We start from the raw sequence: 23162 nt of genomic DNA, 5'->3' as shown, positions 1-23162 counted from the left end.
AGTCCTTTCTTTGTTTTCTTTGAGATCTTTCTTCTTTAGGGAGTTAAAGTAGTCTGGAAAGATGAGAGGATTCTCTTTCTCTCTCTCTTTCTGTCTCTGTCTCTCTTTCTGTCTCTCTGTCTCTCTCTCTGTCTCTCTCTCTGTCTCTTTCTGTCTCTCTCTCTCTCTGTCTCTCTCTCTCTCTCTGCTGGTGAGAGTTATTTCTCTTCTCACACTCCTGATCTCTGTGAACTATAGCTGTCTCTCTCTCTCTCTCAGCAATCCATAGGGTGCAATAAAACAATCATAATGTTTCACACAGCGCATCACACCATGTGTTATAGATCATCACACAGGCAAAAAAAAGCAAGAGACAATCATAATACTCCATCCAACTTTAAGTAACGAACAATACGTCTCATGTCATGTTAAGATAAAGTTTTCTTTTCATTCTTTCTCTTCGTCTTCCTTTTTAAAGGCTGGTAACAGTCTGGAAAAACAGAAACATCACACGCCATAACAGATGAACTGAACTCAACTGAACTGAGGCGAAAGGCAAAAAAAAAAAAAAAAAAAGTTCAACTATTGACACACTGAAGTCTAAAAATGAGAACGAGGGATTGGTCTACAGAGCGATACAACTGAAGCTGATCATAATAAAGACGCATGTTCTTCAACTGAACTTAAAAACTGTCCACGATACTCTATGCCACTGTTTTCACATAATGCAGGCAAGCGGAGCAAGCCGAGAGCTGTCTTACAAGCTAGAATCACATTCTAAAAAACCTTCCTGGCAATAATTCCACTCATATTCTAACGTCCATCATAACCAAAACAAACAAACAACAAAATGTCTTCTTCTTCTCTTCTTTACAAATCTAGATTCATTTTCTTTTCATCTTTTTTTTGGGATAGGCATTAGATTGATATGTTTTGATATTGTTCAGCACCCACTGAATGGTCCACTGGCTACATGACAGCTCTGAGAGGTTCGGTCCTAGACGGGTTTTTGGGTCCAGTCCCAGTCTGCTGCAGTAGGGGTTTAGGGTGCAACCCCAGACTGACAGTAAGGGGTTCTGGTCCAGGCCCAGACTGCTGTGATCCAGTGGCCAGTACGTGTGGCATCATGGCAGGTAAGTGTGGTTCATTCACGAGCTTTGATTGATCAGGGTCTCTCCTGCAGGCAGAGAAGAGACCCCCGAGAGGAGGGGAAAAGGGTTTAGCGTGTGTCGCTGTCTCTCTGTTCGTCACGCTTTGAGTTAAGCACAGGCCCTTGAGTTGGGAAAGCCTTAGGGCTTGAAGCACAAGACCTCCCAGCGCCTTAAACAGCCCTAGGCCTCGGAGCAACAGCGTTGCTGGTTGATCTTCACCTTGTGTTTGATCCCGTCGTACAGCTCAAAGTTGTAGTTCTCCAATGTGGTGGAGCTCCGTGACGACAGGCCGCTGTAGAAGCAGGTGCAATAGAGCAGCAGGCCGCCACACACCGCCCCCAGCAGTACGCCCAGGGAAGACATGACGATGATGGTGACCAGGATAGGATCCAGGGTGTACAGCCACGAGTTGTCCTTCTCAGAGACATGTGTCACAGGGGGGTCCATGGACGGGCCAGGGGTGCTCCACTCTGGGAACGGGAAACCTGACGAGGAGACACAGAGGAGGAACATTCAGTCAGATCAAATCAGAAACCTTTTTGACATGAGGTAAGTTCATATTTGGAAAAGGTCACATGTATATATACCTATATACTGGACAAGTCAGTTACCTACAGTGGGGAGAACAAGTATTTGATACACTGCCGATTTTGCAGGTTTTCCTACTTACAAAGCATATCATGTCATTTTTATCATAGGTACACTTCAACTGTGAGAGATGGAATCTAAAACAAAAATCTAGAAAATCACATTGTATGATTTTTAAGTAATTCATTTGCATTTTATTGCATGACATAAGTATTTGATACATCAGAAAAGCAGAACTTAATATTTGGTACAGAAACCTTTGTTTGCAATTACAGAGATCATACGTTTCCTGTAGTTCTTGACCAGGTTTGCACACACTGCAGCAGGGATTTTGGCCCACTCCTCCATACAGACCTTCTCCAGATCCTTCAGGTTTTGGGGCTGTCACTGGGCAATATGGACTTTCAGCTCCCTCCAAAGATTTTCTATTGGGTTCAGGTCTGGAGACTGGCTAGGCCACTCCAGGACCTTGAGATGCATCTTACGGAGCCACTCCTTAGTTGCCCTGACTGTGTGTTTCGGGTCGTTGTCATGCTGGAAGACCCAGCCACGGCCCATCTTCAATGCTCTTACTGAGGGAAGGAGGTTGTTGGACAAGATCTCACGATACATGGCCCCATCCCTCCTCCCCTCAATACGGTGCAGTCGTCCGGTCCCCTTTGCAGAAAAGCATCCCCAAAGAATGTTGTTTCCACCTCCGTGCTTCACGGTTGGGATGGTGTTCTTGGGGTTGTACTCATCCTTCCTCTTCCTCCAAACACAGCGAGTGGAGTTTAGACCAAAAATTAATATTTTTGTCTCATCAGACCACATGACCTTCTCCTATTCCTCCTCTGGATCATCCAGATGGTCATTGGCAAACTTCAGACGGGCCTGGACATGCGCTGGCTTGAGCAGGGGGACCTTGCGTGCGCTGCATGATTTTAATCCATGACGGCGTAGTGTGTAACTAATGGTTTTCTTTGAGACTGTGGTCCCAGCTCTCTTCAGGTCATTGACCAGGTCCTGCCATGTAGTTCTGGGCTGCTCCCTCACCTTCCTCATGATCATTGATGCCCTACGAGGTGAGATCTTGCACGGAGCCCCAGACCGAGGGTGATTGACCGTCATCTTGAACTTCTTCCATTTTCTAATAATTGCGCCAACAGTTGTTGCCTTCTCACCAAGCTCCTTGCCTATTGTCCTGTAGCCCATCCCAATCTTGTGCAGGTCTACAATTTTATCCCTGATGTCCTTACACAGCTCTCTGGTCTTGCCCATTGTGGAGAGGTTGGAGTCTGTTTGATTGAGTGTGTGGACAGGTGTCTTTTATACAGGTAACGAGTTCAAACAAGTGCAGTTAATACAGGTAATGAGTGGAGAACAGGAGGGCTTCTTAAAGAAAAACTAACAGGTCTGTGAGAGCCGGAATTCTTACTGGTTGGTAGGTGATCAAATACTTATGTCATGCAATAAAATGCAAATGAATTACTTAAAAATCATACAATGTGATTTTCTGGATTTTTGTTTTAGGTTCTGTCTCTCACAGCTGAAGTGTACCTATGATAAAAATTACAGACCTCTATATGCTTAGTAAGAAGGAAAACCTGCAACATCGTCAGTGTATCAAATACTTGTTCTCCCCACTGTACATAAAGGACAGGTCAGTTACCTATATACTGAACAGGTCAGTTACCTATATACTGAACAGGTCAGTTACCAATATATGGGACAGGTAAGTTACCTATATACTGGACAGGCCAGTTACCTATATACTGGACAGGTCAGTTACCTATATACTGGACAGGTCAGTTACCTATATACTGGACAGGTCAGCTACCTATATAAAGGACAGGTCAGTTACCTATATACTGGACAGGTCAGTTACCTATATAAAGGACAGGTCAGTTACCTATATAAAGGACAGGTCAGTTACCTATATACTGGACAGGTCAGTTACCTATATACTGGACAGGTCAGTTACCTATATAAAGGACAGGTCAGTTACCTATATACTGGACAGGTCAGCATAATGTAGTTATATACTGGACAGGTCAGTTACCTATATACTGGACAGGTCAGTTACCTATATACTGGACAGGTCAGCATAATGTAGTTATATACTAGACAGGTCAGTATAATGTAGTTATATACTAGACAGGTCAGTATAATGTAGTTATATACAGGACAGGTCAGTATAATGTAGTTATATACAGGACAGGTCATTATAATGTAGTTATATACAGGACAGGTCAGTATAATGTAGTTATATACTAGACAGGTCATTATAATGTAGTTATATACTAGACAGGTCAGTATAATGTAGTTATATACTGGAAAGGTCATTATAATGTAGTTATATACTAGACAGGTCAGTATAATGTAGTTATATACTAGACAGGTCAGTATAATGTAGTTATATACTAGACAGGTCAGTATAATGTAGTTATATACTGGACAGGTCAGTATAATGTAGTTATATACAGGACAGGTCATTATAATGTAGTTATATACAGGACAGGTCATTATAGTGTAGTTATATACTGGACAGGTCAGTATAATGTAGTTATATACAGGACAGGTCAGTATAATGTAGTTATATACTGGACAGGTCAGTATAATGTAGTTATATACTGGACAGGTCAGTATAATGTAGTTATATACAGGACAGGTCATTATAATGTAGTTATATACTGGACAGGTCAGTATAATGTAGTTATATACAGGACAGGTCAGTATACTGTAGTTATATACAGGACAGGTCAGTATAATGTAGTTATATACAGGACAGGTCATTATAATGTAGTTATATACAGGACAGGTCAGTATAATGTAGTTATATACAGGACAGGTCAGTATAATGTAGTTATATAATGGACAGGTCAGTATAATGTAGTTATATACAGGACAGGTCAGTATAATGTAGTTATATACAGGACAGGTCAGTATAATGTAGTTATATACAGGACAGGTCATTATAATGTAGTTATATACTGGACAGGTCATTATAATGTAGTTATATACTGGACAGGTCAGTATAATGTAGTTATATACTGGACAGGTCAGTATAATGTAGTTATATACAGGACAGGTCATTATAATGTAGTTATATACTGGACAGGTCAGTATAATGAAGTTATATACAGGGCAGGTCAGTATAATGTAGTTATATACAGGACAGATCAGTATAATGTAGTTATATACAGTGTGTTGTCTCTGGTTGGATAACAGTCTCTGGTTGGATAACAGTCTCTGGTTGGATAACAGTCTCTGGTTGGATAACAGTCTCTGATTGGATAACAGTCTCTGGATGGATAACAGTGTGTTGTCTCTGGTTGGATAACAGTCTCTGATTGGATAACAGTCTCTGGTTGGATAACAGTCTCTGGTTGGATAACAGTGTGTTGTCTCTGGTTGGATAACAGTCTCTGATTGGATAACAGTCTCTGGATGGATAACAGTGTGTTATCTCTGGTTGGATAACAGTCTCTGATTGGATAACAGTCTCTGGTTGGATAACAGTCTCTGGTTGGATAACAGTCTCTGGTTGGATAACAGTCTCTGGTTGGATAACAGTGTGTTGTCTCTGGTTGGATAACAGTCTCTGGTTGGATAACAGTCTCTGGTTGGATAACAGTCTCTCGATGGACAACAGTCTCTGATTGGATAACAGTGTGTTGTCTCTGATTGGATAACAGTGTGTTGTCTCTGGTTGGATAACAGTCTCTGGTTGGATAACAGTGTGTTGTCTCTGGTTGGATAACAGTCTCTGGATGGATAACAGTGTGTTGTCTCTGGTTGGATAACAGTCTCTGGTTGGATAACAGTCTCTGGTTGGATAACAGTCTCTGGTTGGATAACAGTCTCTGGTTGGATAACAGTGTGTTGTCTCTGATTGGATAACAGTGTGTTGTCTCTGGTTGGATAACAGTCTCTGGTTGGATAACAGTCTCTGGTTGGATAACAGTCTCTGGTTGGATAACAGTCTCTGGTTGGATAACAGTGTGTTGTCTCTGATTGGATAACAGTGTGTTATCTCTGGTTGGATAACAGTCTCTGATTGGATAACAGTCTCTGGTTGGATAACAGTCTCTTGTTGCATAACAGTCTCTGGTTGGATAACAGTCTCTGGTTGGATAACAGTGTGTTGTCTCTGGTTGGATAACGGTCTCTGGTTGGATAACAGTCTCTGGATGGATAACAGTCTCTGGTTGGATAACAGTCTCTGGTTGGATAACAGTCTCTCGATGGACAACAGTCTCTGATTGGATAACAGTGTGTTGTCTCTGATTGGATAACAGTGTGTTGTCTCTGGTTGGATAACAGTATCTGGTTGGATAACAGTGTGTTGTCTCTGGTTGGATAACAGTCTCTGGATGGATAACAGTGTGTTGTCTCTGGTTGGATAACAGTCTCTGGTTGGATAACAGTCTCTGGTTGGATAACAGTCTCTGGTTGGATAACAGTCTCTGGTTGGATAACAGTCTCTGGTTGGATAACAGTCTCTGATTGGATAACAGTCTCTGGTTGGATAACAGTCTCTGGTTGGATAACAGTCTCTGGTTGGATAACAGTCTCTGGTTGGATAACAGTGTGTTGTCTCTGGTTGGATAACAGTCTCCTGTTGGATAACAGTCTCTGGTTGGATAACAGTCTCTGGTTGGATAACAGTCTCTGGTTGGATAACAGTGTGTTGTCTCTTGTTGGATAACAGTGTGTTGTCCCTGGGTGGATAACAGTGTGTAGTCTCTAGGAATATACAGAATAGCGTGCCATTTGGGATGCAGGGTGTATGTTAATTTGGTTGGATGACAGTGAATTGTCTCTTGGTTGGATGGCTGTAGCTAATTAAAGCAGTGAATGTAGACACATTAACAAACCTATTTGTAATTACCTCTAGCTTGTGGTTTATATAGACAGACACAAACACACACAAAGTGTAAACCTAGTCGGTTCCTTACTGATGGAGAGGGAACATTGTTGTTGTGTATAGGGTAGAGACAGAGACAGAGAGAGACAGAGAGAGGGAGACAGACAGCGAGAGAGAGAGAGAGAGAGAGACAGAGACAGAGAGAAAGAGAGAGGGAGAGGGAGACAGACAGCGAGAGACAGAGAGAGAGAGAGAGAGGGAGACAGACAGCGAGAGAGAGAGAGAGACAGAGTGAGAGAGAGAGATAGAGAGACAGAGAGAAAGAGAGACAGAGAGAGAGAGACAGAGAGACAGAGAGAGAGAGACAGAGAGAGAGAGATGGAGTATCCTACCTCCATTCATTCGTTCTCTGCCGTTGTAAAGTGGTTTATTTCCAGAGTCAATAGGCCTCCGGTCTGTAAAACATACAATAACTCAGCTCATAACGTTTCTATGAGAAAGAACTAGAGGTGGTGAAAAAAACAAACACAATGGTTTTACACTTCAAAATCTACATGAATAACAGGATGAGAAAAAAAGGGGATCTTGCAACACATTTGTGTACTATAATGTGACCATTCATTCACACAGGGTTAGGACACAGCTTCCATTACAGTACGTGGTAAATCAACGTGAAACTTTTAAATATTTTCTCACTAACTAAACCAGAGAGAGAGAGATAATGCTTTAAGAGAAACACAAACATGTTATATAAAAAATATCTCTTTATTAGCACATCCCAATAGCACAATATAATATTTCCAAGACCGTGAAATTCAACAGGCTAAATTATTCCTTATATGTTTTGAAACAGGCTGTGGTGCAGCATGGGTAACGTAGTTAACAGATAAAAAGGACAATCATGGTCAAGTCGACATCCCCACATTCACAAGGAGGACCTAGCAAAGTTCACACAGGTGAGTGACAAACTCAATCACAGGTGAGTGACAAACTCAATCACAGGTGAGTGACAAACTCAATCACAGGTGAGTGACAAACTCAATCAGGCTCCGTCATCAGCCCGAAGTTAAGGAAAGAGAAACTCAACAGAGGGAAGAGGCCTCTGACATCCAAAATAGCAGATTCACCTAAACAGCCTTTCTACTAGTTTGGTTTTTGAATCTTTGACATCTTTTAAAAAAACATGTTTTTATTTATGATTCATAGTTTCAAACAGTATTTAAGAACAGTGGGAACAGAAACAGAAACAGAACATGAATTTACAGGGGAGCACATCGTGAAGAATCTGTATCATTACATGCTTTTAACAGAACCTTCCTATACCCTTCAACACCAGTCTGGTGTGGGTCTTTACATAACCGTCCTATACCCTTCAACACCAGTCTGGTGTGGGTCTTTATATAACCTTCCTGTACCCTTCAACACCATTCTGGTATGGGTCTTTACAGAACCTTCCTGTATCCTTCAACACCAGTCTGGTATGGGTCTTTATATAACCTTCCTATACCCTTCAACACCAGTCTGGTATGGGTCTTTACAGTACCTTCAACACCAGTCTGGTATGGGTCTTTATAGTACCATCAACACCAGTCTGGTATGGGTCCTTACAGAACCGTCCTATACCCTTCAATAGCAGTCTGGTATGGGTCTTTATAGTACCTTCAACACCAGTCTGGTATGGGTCCTTACAGAACCTTCCTGTACCCTTCAACACCAGTCTGGTATGGGTCTTTACAGTACCTTCAACACCAGTCTGGTGTGGGTCTTTACAGTACCTTCAACACCAGTTTGATATGGGTCCTTACAGTACCTTCAACACCAGTCTGGTATGGGTCTTTACAGCACCTTCAACACCAGTCTGGTATGGGTCTTTACAGTACCTTCAACACCAGTCTGGTGTGGGTCTTTACAGTAGCTTTAACACCAGTCTGGTATGGGTCCTTACAGTACCTTCAACACCAGTCTGGTATGGGTCTTTACAGCACCTTCAACACCAGTCTGGTATGGGTCTTTACAGTACATTCAACACCAGTCTGGTATGGGTCCTTACAGTATCTTCAACACCAGTCTGGTATGGGTCCTTACAGTACCTTCAACACCAGTCTGGTATGGGTCTTTACAGCACCTTCAACACCAGTCTGGTATGGGTCCTTACAGTACCTTCAACACCAGTCTGGTATGGGTCATTACAGTACCTTCAACACCAGTCTGGAATGGGTCTTTACAGCACCTTCAACACCAGTCTGGTATGGGTCTTTACAGCACCTTCAACACCAGTCTGGTATGGGTCATTACAGTACCTTCAACACCAGTCTGGAATGGGTCTTTACAGCACCTTCAACACCAGTCTGGTATGGGTCTTTACAGCACCTTCAACACCAGTCTGGTATGGGTCTTTACAGCACCTTCAACACCAGTCTGGTATGGGTCTTTACAGCACCTTCAAAACCAGTCTGGTATGGGTCCTTACAGTACCTTCAACACCAGTCTGGTATGGGTCTTTACAGTACCTTCAACACCAGTCTGGTATGGGTCTTTACAGTACCTTCAACACCAGTCTGGTATGGGTCCTTACAGTACCTTCAACACCAGTCTGGTATGGGTCCTTACAGTACCTTCAACACCAGTCTGGTATGGGTCTTTAGAGCACCTTCAACACCAGTCTGGTATGGGTCTTTACAGCACCTTCAACACCAGTCTGGTATGGGTCTTTACAGCACCTTCAACACCAGTCTGGTATGGGTCTTTACAGCACCTTCAACACCAGTCTGGTATGGGTCTTTACAGCACCTTCAACACCAGTCTGGTATGGGTCTTTACAGCACCTTCAACACCAGTCTGGTATGGGTCTTTACAGCACCTTCAACACCAGTCTGGTATGGGTCTTTACAGCACCTTCAACACCAGTCTGGTATGGGTCTTTACAGTACCTTAAACACCAGTCTGGTGTGGGTCTTTACAGCACCTTCAACACCAGTCTGGTATGGGTCTTTACAGCACCTTCAACACCAGTCTGGTATGGGTCTTTACAGTACCTTCAACACCAGTCTGGTATGGGTCTTTACAGCACCTTCAACACCAGTCTGGTATGGGTCTTTACAGCACCTTCAACACCAGTCTGGTATGGGTCTTTACAGTACCTTCAACACCAGTCTGGTATGGGTCTTTACAGCACCTTCAACACCAGTCTGGTATGGGTCTTTACAGCACCTTCAACACCAGTCTGGTATGGGTCTTTACAGTACCTTCAACACCAGTCTGGTGTGGGTCTTTACAACACCTTCAACACCAGTCTGGTATGGGTCTTTACAGCACCTTCAACACCAGTCTGGTATGGGTCTTTACAGTACCTTCAACACCAGTCTGGTATGGGTCTTTACAGTACCTTCAACACCAGTCTGGTATGGGTCTTTACAGCACCTTAGTGGTAGAATAATGAGATCATTTTACTCAGGCATCATATGGTCTGTTCCTTGGGCCCAAGGACCCCGCTCAGTGCATTAGCTCATTAATATTACTGTGAGGAGGGGCCATCCCAATGATATTACCTTGAGGAGGGGGCATCCCAATGATATTACCTTGAGGAGGGGGCATCCCAATGATATTACCTTGAGGAGGGGGCATCCCAATGATATTACCTTGAGGAGGGGGCATCCCAATGATATTACCTTGAGGAGGGGGCATCCCAATGACATGACTCTGAGGAGGGGGCATCCCAATGATATTACCTTGAGGAGGGGGCATCCCAATGACATGACTCTGAGGAGGGGGCATCCCAATGATATTACCTTGAGGAGGGGGCATCCCAATGATATTACCTTGAGGAGGGGGCATCCCAATGATATTACCTTGAGGAGGGGGCATCCCAATGATATTACCTTGAGGAGGGGGCATCCCAAATGGCAACCTATTCTCCATATAGTTTACTTGTTTTGATCAGGGCTTGATAGTCCACTACATAGGGAATAGGGGGCCTTGTAGTGTACTACATAGGGAATAGGGGGCCATGTAGTGTACTACATGGGGAATAGGGGGCCATTTGGGAGGCAAACCCAAAGCGACTCTAAAATAAATGCTTACCGTAGACTTAATAAATATGATTAGGTCCATTAACTAATTATAAATATGAAAATACTTTAAACAAATCTCATCTCAGAGTAGGAAGGGAAGCAGGCAGCCCCTGGCCGATTTGAAAAGCCCTGTGACAACATGCCAATTTCTTTCTCTTCAAATATTCAAAAAGTTAGCGAAAAAAAGGGAAACAAACTGCTTCAGTGGCAGTTCATAAATAAAACCCACGTAGATAAATGAAATAATGTAATGGATTAGAACTGCGAGGGCAGCAAGCTTTGAGCTGTGTGGATATATAAATCACAGGAGGAAGCTGGAACGGAGAGCTGGCTGGGACAAATCAAACAGCTGTACAACACAAGCACAAAATCTGCAATATCTAACTACGTAAAATAAATATTCTCCTCAAAGGGATGTGTAATGTCTGGGGTGAAAATGTGTTCATTATAAATACAGTGGGCAAAATGTACTGTACTTCACATGAGACCGGACCTGACAACATGATTCTGTTACAGAGTGGAACCCGACAACATGGTTCTGTTACAGAGTGGAACCCGACAACATGGTTCTGTTACAGAGTGGGACATGAGACAGGACCCGACAAGATGGTTCTGTTACAGAGTGGAACCCAACAACATGGTTCTGTTACAGAGTGGGACCCAACAACATGGTTCTGTTACAGAGTGGAACATGAGACAGGACCCAACAACATGGTTCTGTTACAGAGTGGGACCCAACAACATGGTTCTGTTACAGAGTGGAACATGAGACAGGACCCAACAACATGGTTCTGTTACAGAGTGGAACCCGACAACATGGTTCTGTTACAGAGTGGAACCCGACAACATGGTTCTGTTACAGAGTGGAACATGAGACAGGACCCAACAACATGATTCTGTTACAGAGTGGAACATGAGACAGGACCCAACAACATGGTTCTGTTACAGAGTGGAACCCGACAACATGGTTCTGTTACAGAGTGGAACATGAGACAGGACCCAACAACATGGTTCTGTTACAGAGTGGAACCCGACAACATGGTTCTGTTACAGAGTGGAACCCAACAACATGGTTCTGTTACAGAGTGGGACATGAGACAGGACCCAAAAACATGATTCTGTTACAGAGTGGAACCCGACAACATGGTTCTGTTACAGAGTGGAACATGAGACAGGACCCAACAACATGATTCTGTTACAGAGTGGAACCCAACAACATGGTTCTGTTACAGAGTGGAACATGAGACAGGACCCAACAACATGATTCTGTTACAGAGTGGAACCCAACAACATGGTTCTGTTACAGAGTGGGACATGAGACAGGACCCAAAAACATGATTCTGTTACAGAGTAAAAAGCAGTCAACCATTAGTATGGAATCCAAGATGTCCATTTAGCTAGTTATCCATTCTGTGAATACCACGCCATGGGGACCAATCATTGTCCAATTAGTCTACAGATCGAGAGTGCTGAACGTCCCTTACACTAGGCCTGCTGGGCTGGGTCAGACGGTCTCTCTCCCTCTCTGCCAGTCCGTCTGTCTGCCCAGAGCTGGGTCAGACGGTCTCTCTCCCTCTCTGCCAGTCCGTCTGTCTGCCCAGAGCTGGGTCAGACGGTCTCTCTCCCACCCTGCCAGTCCGTCTGTCTGCCTAGAGCTGGGTCAGACGGTCTCTCTCCCTCTCTGCCAGTCCGTTCATCTGCCCAGAGCTTTCATGTGTCTGTGTTTGAAACAGAATCCTTTTCCTCCTTCCAGAGAAATAACATCCATCTATCATTCGTTAGAAAAAAGGTTATCTTTGATCTCTCCATCTCTCTTTCCATCTCTTTCTACATTCTTGTATACAGAAGATTTTTGGAGAGAATCAGATTTAAGCCAAACAAACCCAATCTCTCCCTGTTTGACCCTGATTTCTGTTGGAGAAAAAAAATCTCAAATTTGGACTCATCAGACCAAAGGACAGATTTCCACCGGTCTAATGTCCATTGCTCGTGTTTCTTGGCCCAAGCAAGTCTCTTCTTATTGGTGTCCTTTAGTAGTGTTTTTTTTGCAGCAATTCGACCATGAAGGCCTGATTCACGCAGTCTCATCTGAACAGTTGATGTTGAGATGTCTGTTACTTGAATTCTGTGAAGCATTGATTTGGACTCAATCTGAGACAGTTAACTCTAATGAACCTATCCTCTGCAGCAGAGGTAACTCTGGGTCTTTCTTTCCTGTGGCGGTCCTCATGAGAGCCAGTTTCATCATAGCACTTGATGGTTTTTGCGACTGCACTTGAAGAAACTTTCACAGTTCTTGAAATGTTCTGTATACCACCCATACCTTGTCACAACACATCTGATTGGCTCAAACGCATTAAAAAGGAAGGACATTCCACAAATTAACTTTTAACAAGGCACACCTGTTAATTGAAATGCATTCCAGGTGACTACCTCATGAAGCTGGTTGAGAGAATGCCAAGAGTGTGAAAAGCTGTCATCAATGCAAAGGGTGGCTAATTTCTCAAATATAAAATTATTTATATTTTGATTTCTTGGTTACTACATGATTCCATATGTGTTATTTCATTGTTTTAATGTCTTCACTATTATTCTACAATGTAAAATAACGAAAAACTCTTGAATGAGTAGTTGTGTCCAAACTTCTGACTGGTACTGTATGTTTTCAATTAGTAAAATATCAACACAGTGGGCCAAGCTGGTGGAAAGGACATCGTTTGACCAGCTTTGTCTGCTGAGAACAACACATCAATTGATAAAAGCAAATGAACAAATATAAAACAGTAATGTTAAAGAGTAGTGTGAGGACCATGTCATAGTAAAATAGGTTCATTTGTTACTCTGATGAGCCCTGTACCCTCCCAGATTTAAGGCCAATGTAAAGAGAATGGAGGGATGGAGGGTCTGACTGTCTCAGAGGGTATAGGTTGTCTCAGAGGGTATAGGTTGTCTCAGAGGGTATAATCTGTCTCACACGGTATAGGTTGTCTCACAGGGCATAGTCTGTCTCAGAGGGTATAGATTATCTCAGAGAGTATAGGTTGTCTCACATGGTATAGGTTGTCTCAGAGGGTATAGGTTGTCTCAGAGGGTATAGTCTGTCTCACATGGTATAGGTTGTCTCAGAGGCTATAGTCTGTCTCAGAGGGTATAGGTTGTCTCAGAGGGTATAGTCTGTCTCACAGGGTATAGGTTGTCTCAGAGGGTATAGGTTGTCTCAGAGGGTATAGTCTGTCTCAGAGGGTATAGGTTGTCTCAGAGGGTATAGTCTGTCTCACATGGTATAGGCTATCTCAGAGGGTATAGGTTGTCTCAGAGGGTATAATCTGTCTCACAGGGTATAGGTTGTCTCAGAGGGTATAGGTTGTCTCACAGGGTATAAGTTGTCTCACAGGGTATAGTCTGTCTCACAGGGTATAGGTTGTTTCAGAGGGTATAGGCTGTCTAAGGTAGCTTCAGAAGACTGTTGCATATAGTAAGAAAACAAATATTGTCTCCATTGATAGGTGCGCCAATGCAGTTAGTTCAGGATTGTCTCCATCGCTTCAGTCCTTCGTAAAGGAAATAAAACATTAGTTTATAATATATCTAAACAGACACAAGCAAGTCCTTCATCCAAGCAAACTGAAACATGGACCAGAGTTCTCTCCACAGTCAGGAGGGGGGTCAAACAAAATAGAGATATGTCATACCGACATACCTCTCTCTCTCCTGACTCCTTCTTCAAGAGCAGCAGATCTCTCTCTCTCTGTCTCTCTCTTTCTCTCTGTCTCTCTCTCTCTCTCTCTCTCTCTCTCTCTCTCTCTCTGTGTATACGTCAACAGAGCACCTCTCCTGTTGTAAATGTCAGAGGTGCTCTACACGTGGAAACAACTCCCTCTGACTATCCAGGCTTCACTCCCCTCTGCTCTCTCTCTAGCTCTCTCTCTCTCTTTTTCTCCTCTCCTCTCTCACCCACTCTATCTCTGTCTCGGTTTCCGTCTCTCCTCCCTACAGCATCTTGGCACCGCTATAAGAGTGTCCTCTCCACTGGACTGTTCAATCAAAGGTTTAACTCCCCACTGAAAGACTAAGGGCCGTCCCAAATGGCAACCTACCCCTATACAGCACACTAGTTTAGACCAGGGCCCATGGTGCACTATATAGGGAATAGGGTGCCAATTGAGACATAGACTCATATTCCGAATCCCATCTTTCCCAGAAACCCTTTGTGGGAGTCGGGGCCCGCCGCTAAGGGTTCTGGCTGGATGTTTTGGACGTAAACAAGCTCAATGAAACAGGAAGCACATCATCACAGCAAACCCTCCTCGTCCTGTCTTAAAGCCACAAAGCAGCAGCTCCGCTAAGAGAAACAATATCATCAACAGAAGGAAACTTTGGTGCCTTTTCTGCACCTTTTTTTTTTGTTGTTGCTCTTAATGTTGTTGTTTTTTTATTTAAATTTTCCTTCAGAGACAGCAGATTCCAAACAGAGGGCCAGTCGGACCAGATCGTTCCTTCACGACATCATCTGAGGGTGTCTATAGATATCTGAGGGCAGGTGTCCCGCCCAGTCACAGTACTGTCTCTCTGTCTGTCTGTCTCTGTGTCAAACATAGTCAGCACTGGGAGCCTCGATGCTCATCCTCCTTCTCCAGCCTGATAGACAGCATGGGCTCCATTGGAGGTGCGGAGGGTCCTGCCAGCCCCAACCCAGACAGAGGCCCTCTGTTGGGGTAGTGGGTCGACATAACTCCCCCAGGCCCGGAATAGTGGTTGTGGTTAGGCCCGGGGCCGTAGTGAGAGCTGTGGTAGTGGGCACTCTGGTAGGACACTGAGTGCTGGCTGTTCTTCTTGGCTGCTAGTTGATAGCGGTGACAACAGAGAACCACGACCAGAGTGAATGATGCCAGGAGCAACAGAGCCCCAACGCCGGCCATTACATAATACCAGAAGGGGGGGATGGGCTGCACTGACACCTCTGTGTCTACTGTGGGCTCACTGGCACCAGGAAGAGCTCCCCCTGGTGGTAGAGCAGAGACACACAGAGTAGTTGGCTTGGGAGGCAGAGATGAAGGCAGGGCAGGCATGCAGCAAAGTGCAGACCTTTCTGTCTTTTAATAAGGCACAATATATATATTTATTTGTGTATTTAAAAAATAATAATTTTTACAAACAAAACAGACATGTACTGAACATAGACAAGCAGAGGCTCATGCTTCTGCCATTGCTGAGGTTGGACCTTGTTTGATAAAATGCATTGCAAAGCCAGGTTTATGCAGCTATACTTTTGGACATTATCAATCGTTCTTCGTGGAGAGCAGCAAGCAGGTTTTACATGGCAGATTGGGACTATGACATAACCTGAGGAATAGTGCATCAATTATATAGCCTGATGAATAGTTAATCCATTATATAGCCTAATGAATAGGTTATACTCTATATAGCCTGAGGAATGGTTCATCAATTATATAGCCTGATGAATAATTAATCCATTATATAGCCTGATGAATAGTTAATCCGTTAGATAGCCTGATGAATAGGTAATCCAATGTATAGCCTGATGAATAGGTAATCCATTATATAGCCTGAGAAATAGTTAATCCATTATATAGCCTGATGAATAGGTAATCTATTATATAGCCTGAGGAATAGTTAATCCATTATATAGCCTGAGAAATAGTTAATCCATTATATAGCCTGATGAATAGGTAATCCATTATATAGCCTGATGAATAGGTAATCTATTATATAGCCTGATGAATAGGTAATCTATTATATAGCCTGATGAATAGGTAATCCATTATATAGCCTGATGAATAGGTAATCTATTATATAGCCTGAGGAATAGGTAATCTATTATATAGCCTGATGAATAGGTAATCCATTATATAGCCTGATGAATAGGTAATCCATGGTATAGCCTGATGAATAGGTAATCTATTATATAGCCTGATGAATAGGTAATCTATTATATAGCCTGAGGAATAGGTAATCTATTATATAGCCTGAGGAATAGGTAATCTATTATATAGCCTGATGAATAGGTAATCCATTATATAGCCTGATGAATAGGTAATCTATTATATAGCCTGATGAATAGGTAATCTATTATATAGCCTGAGGAATAATTAATCCATGGTATAGCCTGATGAATAGGTAATCTATTATATAGCCTGAGGAATAATTAATCCATGGTATAGCCTGATTAATAGGTAATCTATTATATAGCCTGATGAATAGGTAATCTATTATATAGCCTGAGGAATAAGTAATCTACTATATAGCCTGAGGAATAATTAATCCATGGAATAGCCTGATGAATAGGTACTCCATTATATAGCCTGATGAATAGGTACTCCATTATATAGCCTGAGGAATAGGTAATCCATTATATAGCCTGATGAATAGGTAATCTATTATATAGCCTGAGGAATAGTTAATCCATTATATAGCCTGATGAATAGGTAATCTATTATATAGCCTGAGGAATAGTTAATCCATTGTATAGCCTGATGAACAGGTAATCTATTATATAGCCTGATGAACAGGTAATCTATTATATAGCCTGATGAACAGGTAATCTATTATATAGCCTGATGAACAGGTAATCTATTATATAGCCTGAGGAATAGGTAATCTATTATATAGCCTGAGGAATAGGTAATCCATTATATAGCCTGATGAATAGGTAATCTATTATATAGCCTGAGGAATAGTTAATCCATTGTATAGCCTGATGAACAGGTAATCTATTATATAGCCTGATGAACAGGTAATCTATTGTATAGCCTGAGGAATAGGTAATCTATTATATAGCCTGATGAATAGGTAATCTATTATATAGCCTGATGAACAGGTAATCTATTATATAGCCTGATGAACAGGTAATCTATTATATAGCCTGAGGAATAGGTAATCTATTATATAGCCTGATGAATAGGTAATCTATTATATAGCCTGATGAACAGGTAATCTATTATATAGCCTGATGAACAGGTAATCTATTATATAGCCTGAGGAATAGGTAATCTATTATATAGCCTGAGGAATAGGTAATCCATTATATAGCCTGATGAATAGGTAATCTATTATATAGCCTGAGGAATAGTTAATCCATTGTATAGCCTGATGAACAGGTAATCTATTATATAGCCTGATGAACAGGTAATCTATTGTATAGCCTGATGAATAGGTAATCTATTATATAGCCTGATGAACAGGTAATCTATTATATAGCCTGATGAACAGGTAATCTATTATATAGCCTGATGAACAGGTAATCTATTATATAGCCTGATGAACAGGTAATCTATTATATAGCCTGATGAACAGGTAATCTATTATATAGCCTGAGGAATAGGTAATCTATTATATATCCTGAGGAATAGGTAATCCATTATATAGCCTGATGAATAGGTAATCTATTATATAGCCTGAGGAATAGTTAATCCATTGTATAGCCTGATGAACAGGTAATCTATTATATAGCCTGATGAACAGGTAATCTATTGTATAGCCTGATGAATAGGTAATCTATTATATAGCCTGATGAACAGGTAATCTATTATATAGCCTGATGAACAGGTAATCTATTATATAGCCTGATGAACAGGTAATCTATTATATAGCCTGATGAACAGGTAATCTATTATATAGCCTGATGAACAGGTAATCTATTATATAGCCTGTTGAACAGGTAATCTATTATATAGCCTGATGAACAGGTAATCTATTATATAGCCTGATGAACAGGTAATCTATTATATAGCCTGATGAACAGGTAATCTATTATATAGCCTGATGAACAGGTAATCTATTATATAGCCTGATGAACAGGTAATCTATTATATAGCCTGATGAACAGGTAATCTATTATATAGCCTGATGAACAGGTAATCTATTATATAGCCTGATGAACAGGTAATCTATTATATAGCCTGATGAATAGGTAATCTATTATATAGCCTGAGGAATAGGTAATCTATTATATAGCCTGAGGAATAGGTAATCTATTATATAGCCTGATGAACAGGTAATCTATTATATAGCCTGATGAATAGGTAATCTATTATATAGCCTGCAATAAAGGCTTGTTTGGTCATTTCAATATAATTATTTAACCTGCCAAATACTGAACACACTGGACGGAACTCAAACAAGAGAACATCTGGCTACAAAGTTAAAACAACCTCTTCAGGTGTTATCACAGATCATAGCTGTGATTAGAGGTATTTCAGTTGTTATCACAGATCATAGCTGTGATTAGAGGTATTTCAGGTGTTATCACAGATCATAGCTGTGATTAGAGGTATTTCAGTTGTTATCACAGATCATAGCTGTGATTAGAGGTATTTCAGGTGTTATCACAGATCATAGCTGTGATTAGAGGTATTTCAGGTGTTATCACAGATCATAGCTGTGATTAGAGGTATTTCAGGTGTTATCACAGATCATAGCTGTGATTAGAGGTATTTCAGGTGTTATCACAGATCATAGCTGTGATTAGAGGTATTTCAGGTGTTATCACAGATCATAGCTGTGATTAGAGGTATTTCAGGTGTTATCACAGATCATAGCTTTGATTAGAGGTATTTCAGGTGTTATCACAGATCATAGCTGTGATTAGAGGTATTTCAGGTGTTATCACAGATCATAGCTGTGATTAGAGGTATTTCAGGTGTTATCACAGATCATAGCTGTGATTAGAGGTATTTCAGGTGTTATCACAGATCATAGCTGTGATTAGAGGTATTTCAGGTGTTATCACAGATCATAGCTGTGATTAGAGGTATTTTAGGTGTTATCACAGATCATAGCTTTGATTAGAGGTATTTCAGGTGTTATCACAGATCATAGCTGTGATTAGAGGTATTTCAGGTGTTATCACAGATCATAGCTGTGATTAGAGGTATTTCAGGTGTTATCACAGATCATAGCTGTGATTAGAGGTATTTCAGGTGTTATCACAGATCATAGCTGTGATTAGAGGTATTTCAGGTGTTATCACAGATCATAGCTGTGATTAGAGGTATTTCAGGTGTTATCACAGGTCATAGCTGTGATTAGAGGTATTTCAGGTGTTATCACAGATCATAGCTGTGATTAGAGGTATTTCAGGTGTTATCACAGATCATAGCTGTGATTAGAGGTATTTCAGGTGTTATCACAGATCATAGCTGTGATTAGAGGTATTTCAGGTGTTATCACAGATCATAGCTGTGATTAGAGGTATTTCAGGTGTTATCACAGATCATAGCTGTGATTAGAGGTATTTCAGGTGTTATCACAGATCATAGCTTTGAGTTGAGGTCTTTCAGGTGTTATCACAGATCATAGCTGTGATTAGAGGTATTTCAGGTGTTATCACAGATCATAGCTGTGATTAGAGGTATTTCAGGTGTTATCACAGATCATAGCTGTGATTAGAGGTATTTCAGGTGTTATCACAGATCATAGCTGTGATTAGAGGTATTTCAGTTGTTATCATCGATCTTAACTTTGAGTTGAACGCTCTAGTCTGAGAGTGCACTGTTTGAATCTAAGATAGTGCCCCTTTAGAGAGACAGCTTTCCAGGACCATATTTGACCTCAACTCAGCTGTCTGCCTAATTGAAAGACAAGACAGATAGGAGGGAGATAGTCAGCTCTACTGTCTCGGAGAGAACAGGAGGGAGATAGATAGCTCTACTGTCTATTACAGAACAGGAGGGCGATAGTTAGCTCTACTGTCTGGGAGAGAACAGGAGGGAGATCGTTAGCTCTACTGTCTGGGAGAGAACAGGAGGGAGATAGATAGCTCTACTGTCTATTACAGAACAGGAGGGATATAGTTAGCTCTACTGTCTATTACAGAACAGGAGGGAGATAGTTAGCTCTACTGTCTATTACAAAACAGGAGGGAGATAGTTAGCTCTACTGTCTAGTAGAGAACAGGAGGGAGATCGTTAGCTCTATTGTCTGGGAGAGAGCAGGAGGGATATAGATAGCTCTACTGTCTATTACAGAACAGGAGGGAGATAGTTAGCTCTACTGTCTGGGAGAGAACAGGAGGGAGAGAGTTAGCTCTACTGTCTGGGAGAGAACAGGAGGGAAATAGATAGCTCTACTGTCTATTACAGAACAGGAGGGAGATAGTTAGCTCTACTGTCTCGGAGAGAACAGGAGGGAGATAGATAGCTCTACTGTCTATTACAGAACAGGAGGGAAATAGTCAGCTCTACTGTCTCGGAGAGAACAGGAGGGAGATAGATAGCTCTACTGTCTATTACAGAACAGGAGGGAGATAGTTAGCTCTACTGTCTAGTAGAGAACAGGAGGGAGATCGTTAGCTCTACTGTCTGGGAGAGAACAGGAGGGAGATAGATAGCTCTACTGTCTATTACAGAACAGGAGGGAAATAGTCAGCTCTACTGTCTCGGAGAGAACAGGAGGGAGATAGATAGCTCTACTGTCTAGTAGAGAACAGGAGGGAGATCGTTAGCTCTATTGTCTGGGAGAGAACAGGACGGAGATCGTTAGCTCTACTGTCTGGAAGAGAGCAGGAGGGGGATAGCTAGCTCTACTGTCTGGGAGAGAACAGGAGGGAGAGAGTTAGCTCTACTGTCTATTACAAAACAGGAGGGAGATAGTTAGCTCTACTGTCTAGTAGAGAACAGGAGGGAGATCGTTAGCTCTATTGTCTGGGAGAGAACAGGAGGGAGATCGTTAGCTCTACTGTCTGGGAGAGAACAGGAGGGAGAGAGTTAGCTCTACTGTCTAGGAGAGAACAGGAGGGAGAGAGTTAGCTCTACTGTCTGGAAGAGAGCAGGAGGGAGATAGTTAGCTCTACTGTCTGGATGAGAGCAGGAGGGAGAGAGTTAGCTCTACTGTCTAGGAGAGAACAGGAGGGAGAGAGTTAGCTCTACTGTCTAGGAGAGAACAGGAGGGAGAGAGTTAGCTCTACTGTCTGGAAGAGAGCAGGAGGGAGATAGTTAGCTCTACTGTCTGGGAGAGAACAGGAGGGAGATAGTTAGCTCTATTGTCTGGGAGAGAACAGGAGGGAGTTAGTTAGCTCTACTGTCTGGGAGAGAACAGGACAGAGATATTTAGCTCTACTGTTTGGGAGGGAACAAGAGGGAGATATTTAGCTCTACTGTCTGGGAGGGAACAGGACGGAGATATTTAGCTCTACTGTTTGGGAGGGAACAGGACGGAGATATTTAGCTCTACTGTCTGGGAGGGAACAAGAGGGAGATATTTAGCTCTACTGTCTGGGAGGGAACAGGAGGGAGATAGATAGCTCTACTGTCTGGAAGAGAACAAGAGGAAGATATTTAGCTCTACTGTTTGGGAGGGAACAAGAGGGAGATATTTAGCTCTACTGTTTGGGAGGGAACATGAGGGAGATGGATCTGGGAGTGAATTCTAAGTGGTCATTTTCAGACAAGATTTCCCCGTTCTGTTTTCTTACATGAATGGTTGTCTGCCAGTCTCGTCTGCCTCAAGCCAAACATCTCCAAGGAAACCACCCCAACACCCCGACAGCCAAATACACGGATCAAGAGTGCCCATCTCTCACTCATCTACCCACCACAGACTAGCACACAGTTTGCTTCCCAAATGGAATGCACCGCTGTTGACCCGAGCCCTGTTGACCCGAGCCCTGTTGATCCGAGCCCTGTTGACCCGAGCCCTGTTGACCCGAGCCCTGTTGACCCGAGCCCTGTTGACCCGAGCCCTTTTGGTCCAAAAAAATGGTGTGCCATTTGTGACTAAACCTACAGCCATCCAAGAGAGAAAATCAAGCAAAATCCTGCCAATCTCCTCCTCCTCCTCCCTCCTCTACAACCCCTTACTCTCCTCTCCTCTCGTATACTCTAATTTCCTCTCCTCTCCTCTCCTCTCCTCTCCTCTCCTCTCCTCTCCTCTACTCTACCCTCCTCTCCTCTCCTCTCCTCTACCCTCCTCTACTCTACCCTCCTCTCCTCTCCTCTCCTCTACCCTCCTCTACCCTCCTCTCCTCTACCCTCCTCTACCCTCCTCTCCTATTCTCTCCTCTCTTCTCATCTACCCTCCTCTACTCTACCTTCCTCTCTTCTCCTCTCCTCTGCCCTCCTCTCCTGTGCTCTCCTCTCCTCTCCTCTCCTCTCCTCTCCTCTCCTCTCCTCTCCTCTCCTCTCCTCTCTTCTCCTCTCCTCTCTCTATCCTCCTCTCCCCCTCCTCTCCTCTACCCTCCTCTCCTCTACCCTCCTCTCCTCTCCTTTCCTCTACCCTCCTCTACCCTCCTCTCCTCTACCCTCCTCTCCTCTCCTCTACCCTCCTCTACCCTCCTCTCCTCTCCTCTACCCTCCTCTCCTCTCCTCTACCCTCCTCTACTCTACCCTCCTCTCCTCCACCCTCTTCTCCTCTACTCTACCCTCCTCTCCTCTACCCTCCTCTACTCTACCCTCCTCTCCTCTACCCTCCTCTCCTCTACCCTCCTCTACCCTCCTCTCCTCTCCTCTACCCTCCTCTCCTCTCCTCTACCCTCCTCTACTCTACCCTCCTCTCCTCCACCCTCCTCTC

The 23162-nt window shown here is 42.8% G+C and overlaps 1 protein-coding gene across 3 annotated transcripts in view; it reads right to left on the bottom strand.

Annotated features, from left to right (window-relative positions):
• Positions 1-866: 866 nt before the first annotated feature.
• The window catches only part of LOC139380991 (neuropilin-2-like), a 184271-nt gene continuing 161975 nt past the window's right edge, over positions 867-23162 (bottom strand). The window contains exons 17-19 of one of the 3 annotated variants that reach the window (XM_071124212.1): positions 6960-7022; positions 1350-1615; positions 867-1156 (exon numbers count right to left, since the gene is read on the bottom strand). In XM_071124212.1, coding sequence (XP_070980313.1) covers positions 1145-1156; positions 1350-1615; positions 6960-7022 — 341 coding nt within the window. In that variant the 3' untranslated portion in view covers positions 867-1144. Of the gene's footprint in view, positions 1616-6959; positions 7023-14578; positions 15640-23162 lie in introns of those variants that run through there. The other 2 variants (XM_071124211.1, XM_071124210.1) reach the window with 2 other exon arrangements.

Source organism: Oncorhynchus clarkii, chromosome 22, assembly GCF_045791955.1.
Source record: "Oncorhynchus clarkii lewisi isolate Uvic-CL-2024 chromosome 22, UVic_Ocla_1.0, whole genome shotgun sequence".
Lineage (NCBI taxonomy): Eukaryota > Metazoa > Chordata > Actinopteri > Salmoniformes > Salmonidae > Oncorhynchus > Oncorhynchus clarkii.
The sequence above is the reverse complement of the archived record's forward strand: the minus strand, read 5'-3'. Positions and strand labels throughout refer to the sequence as shown.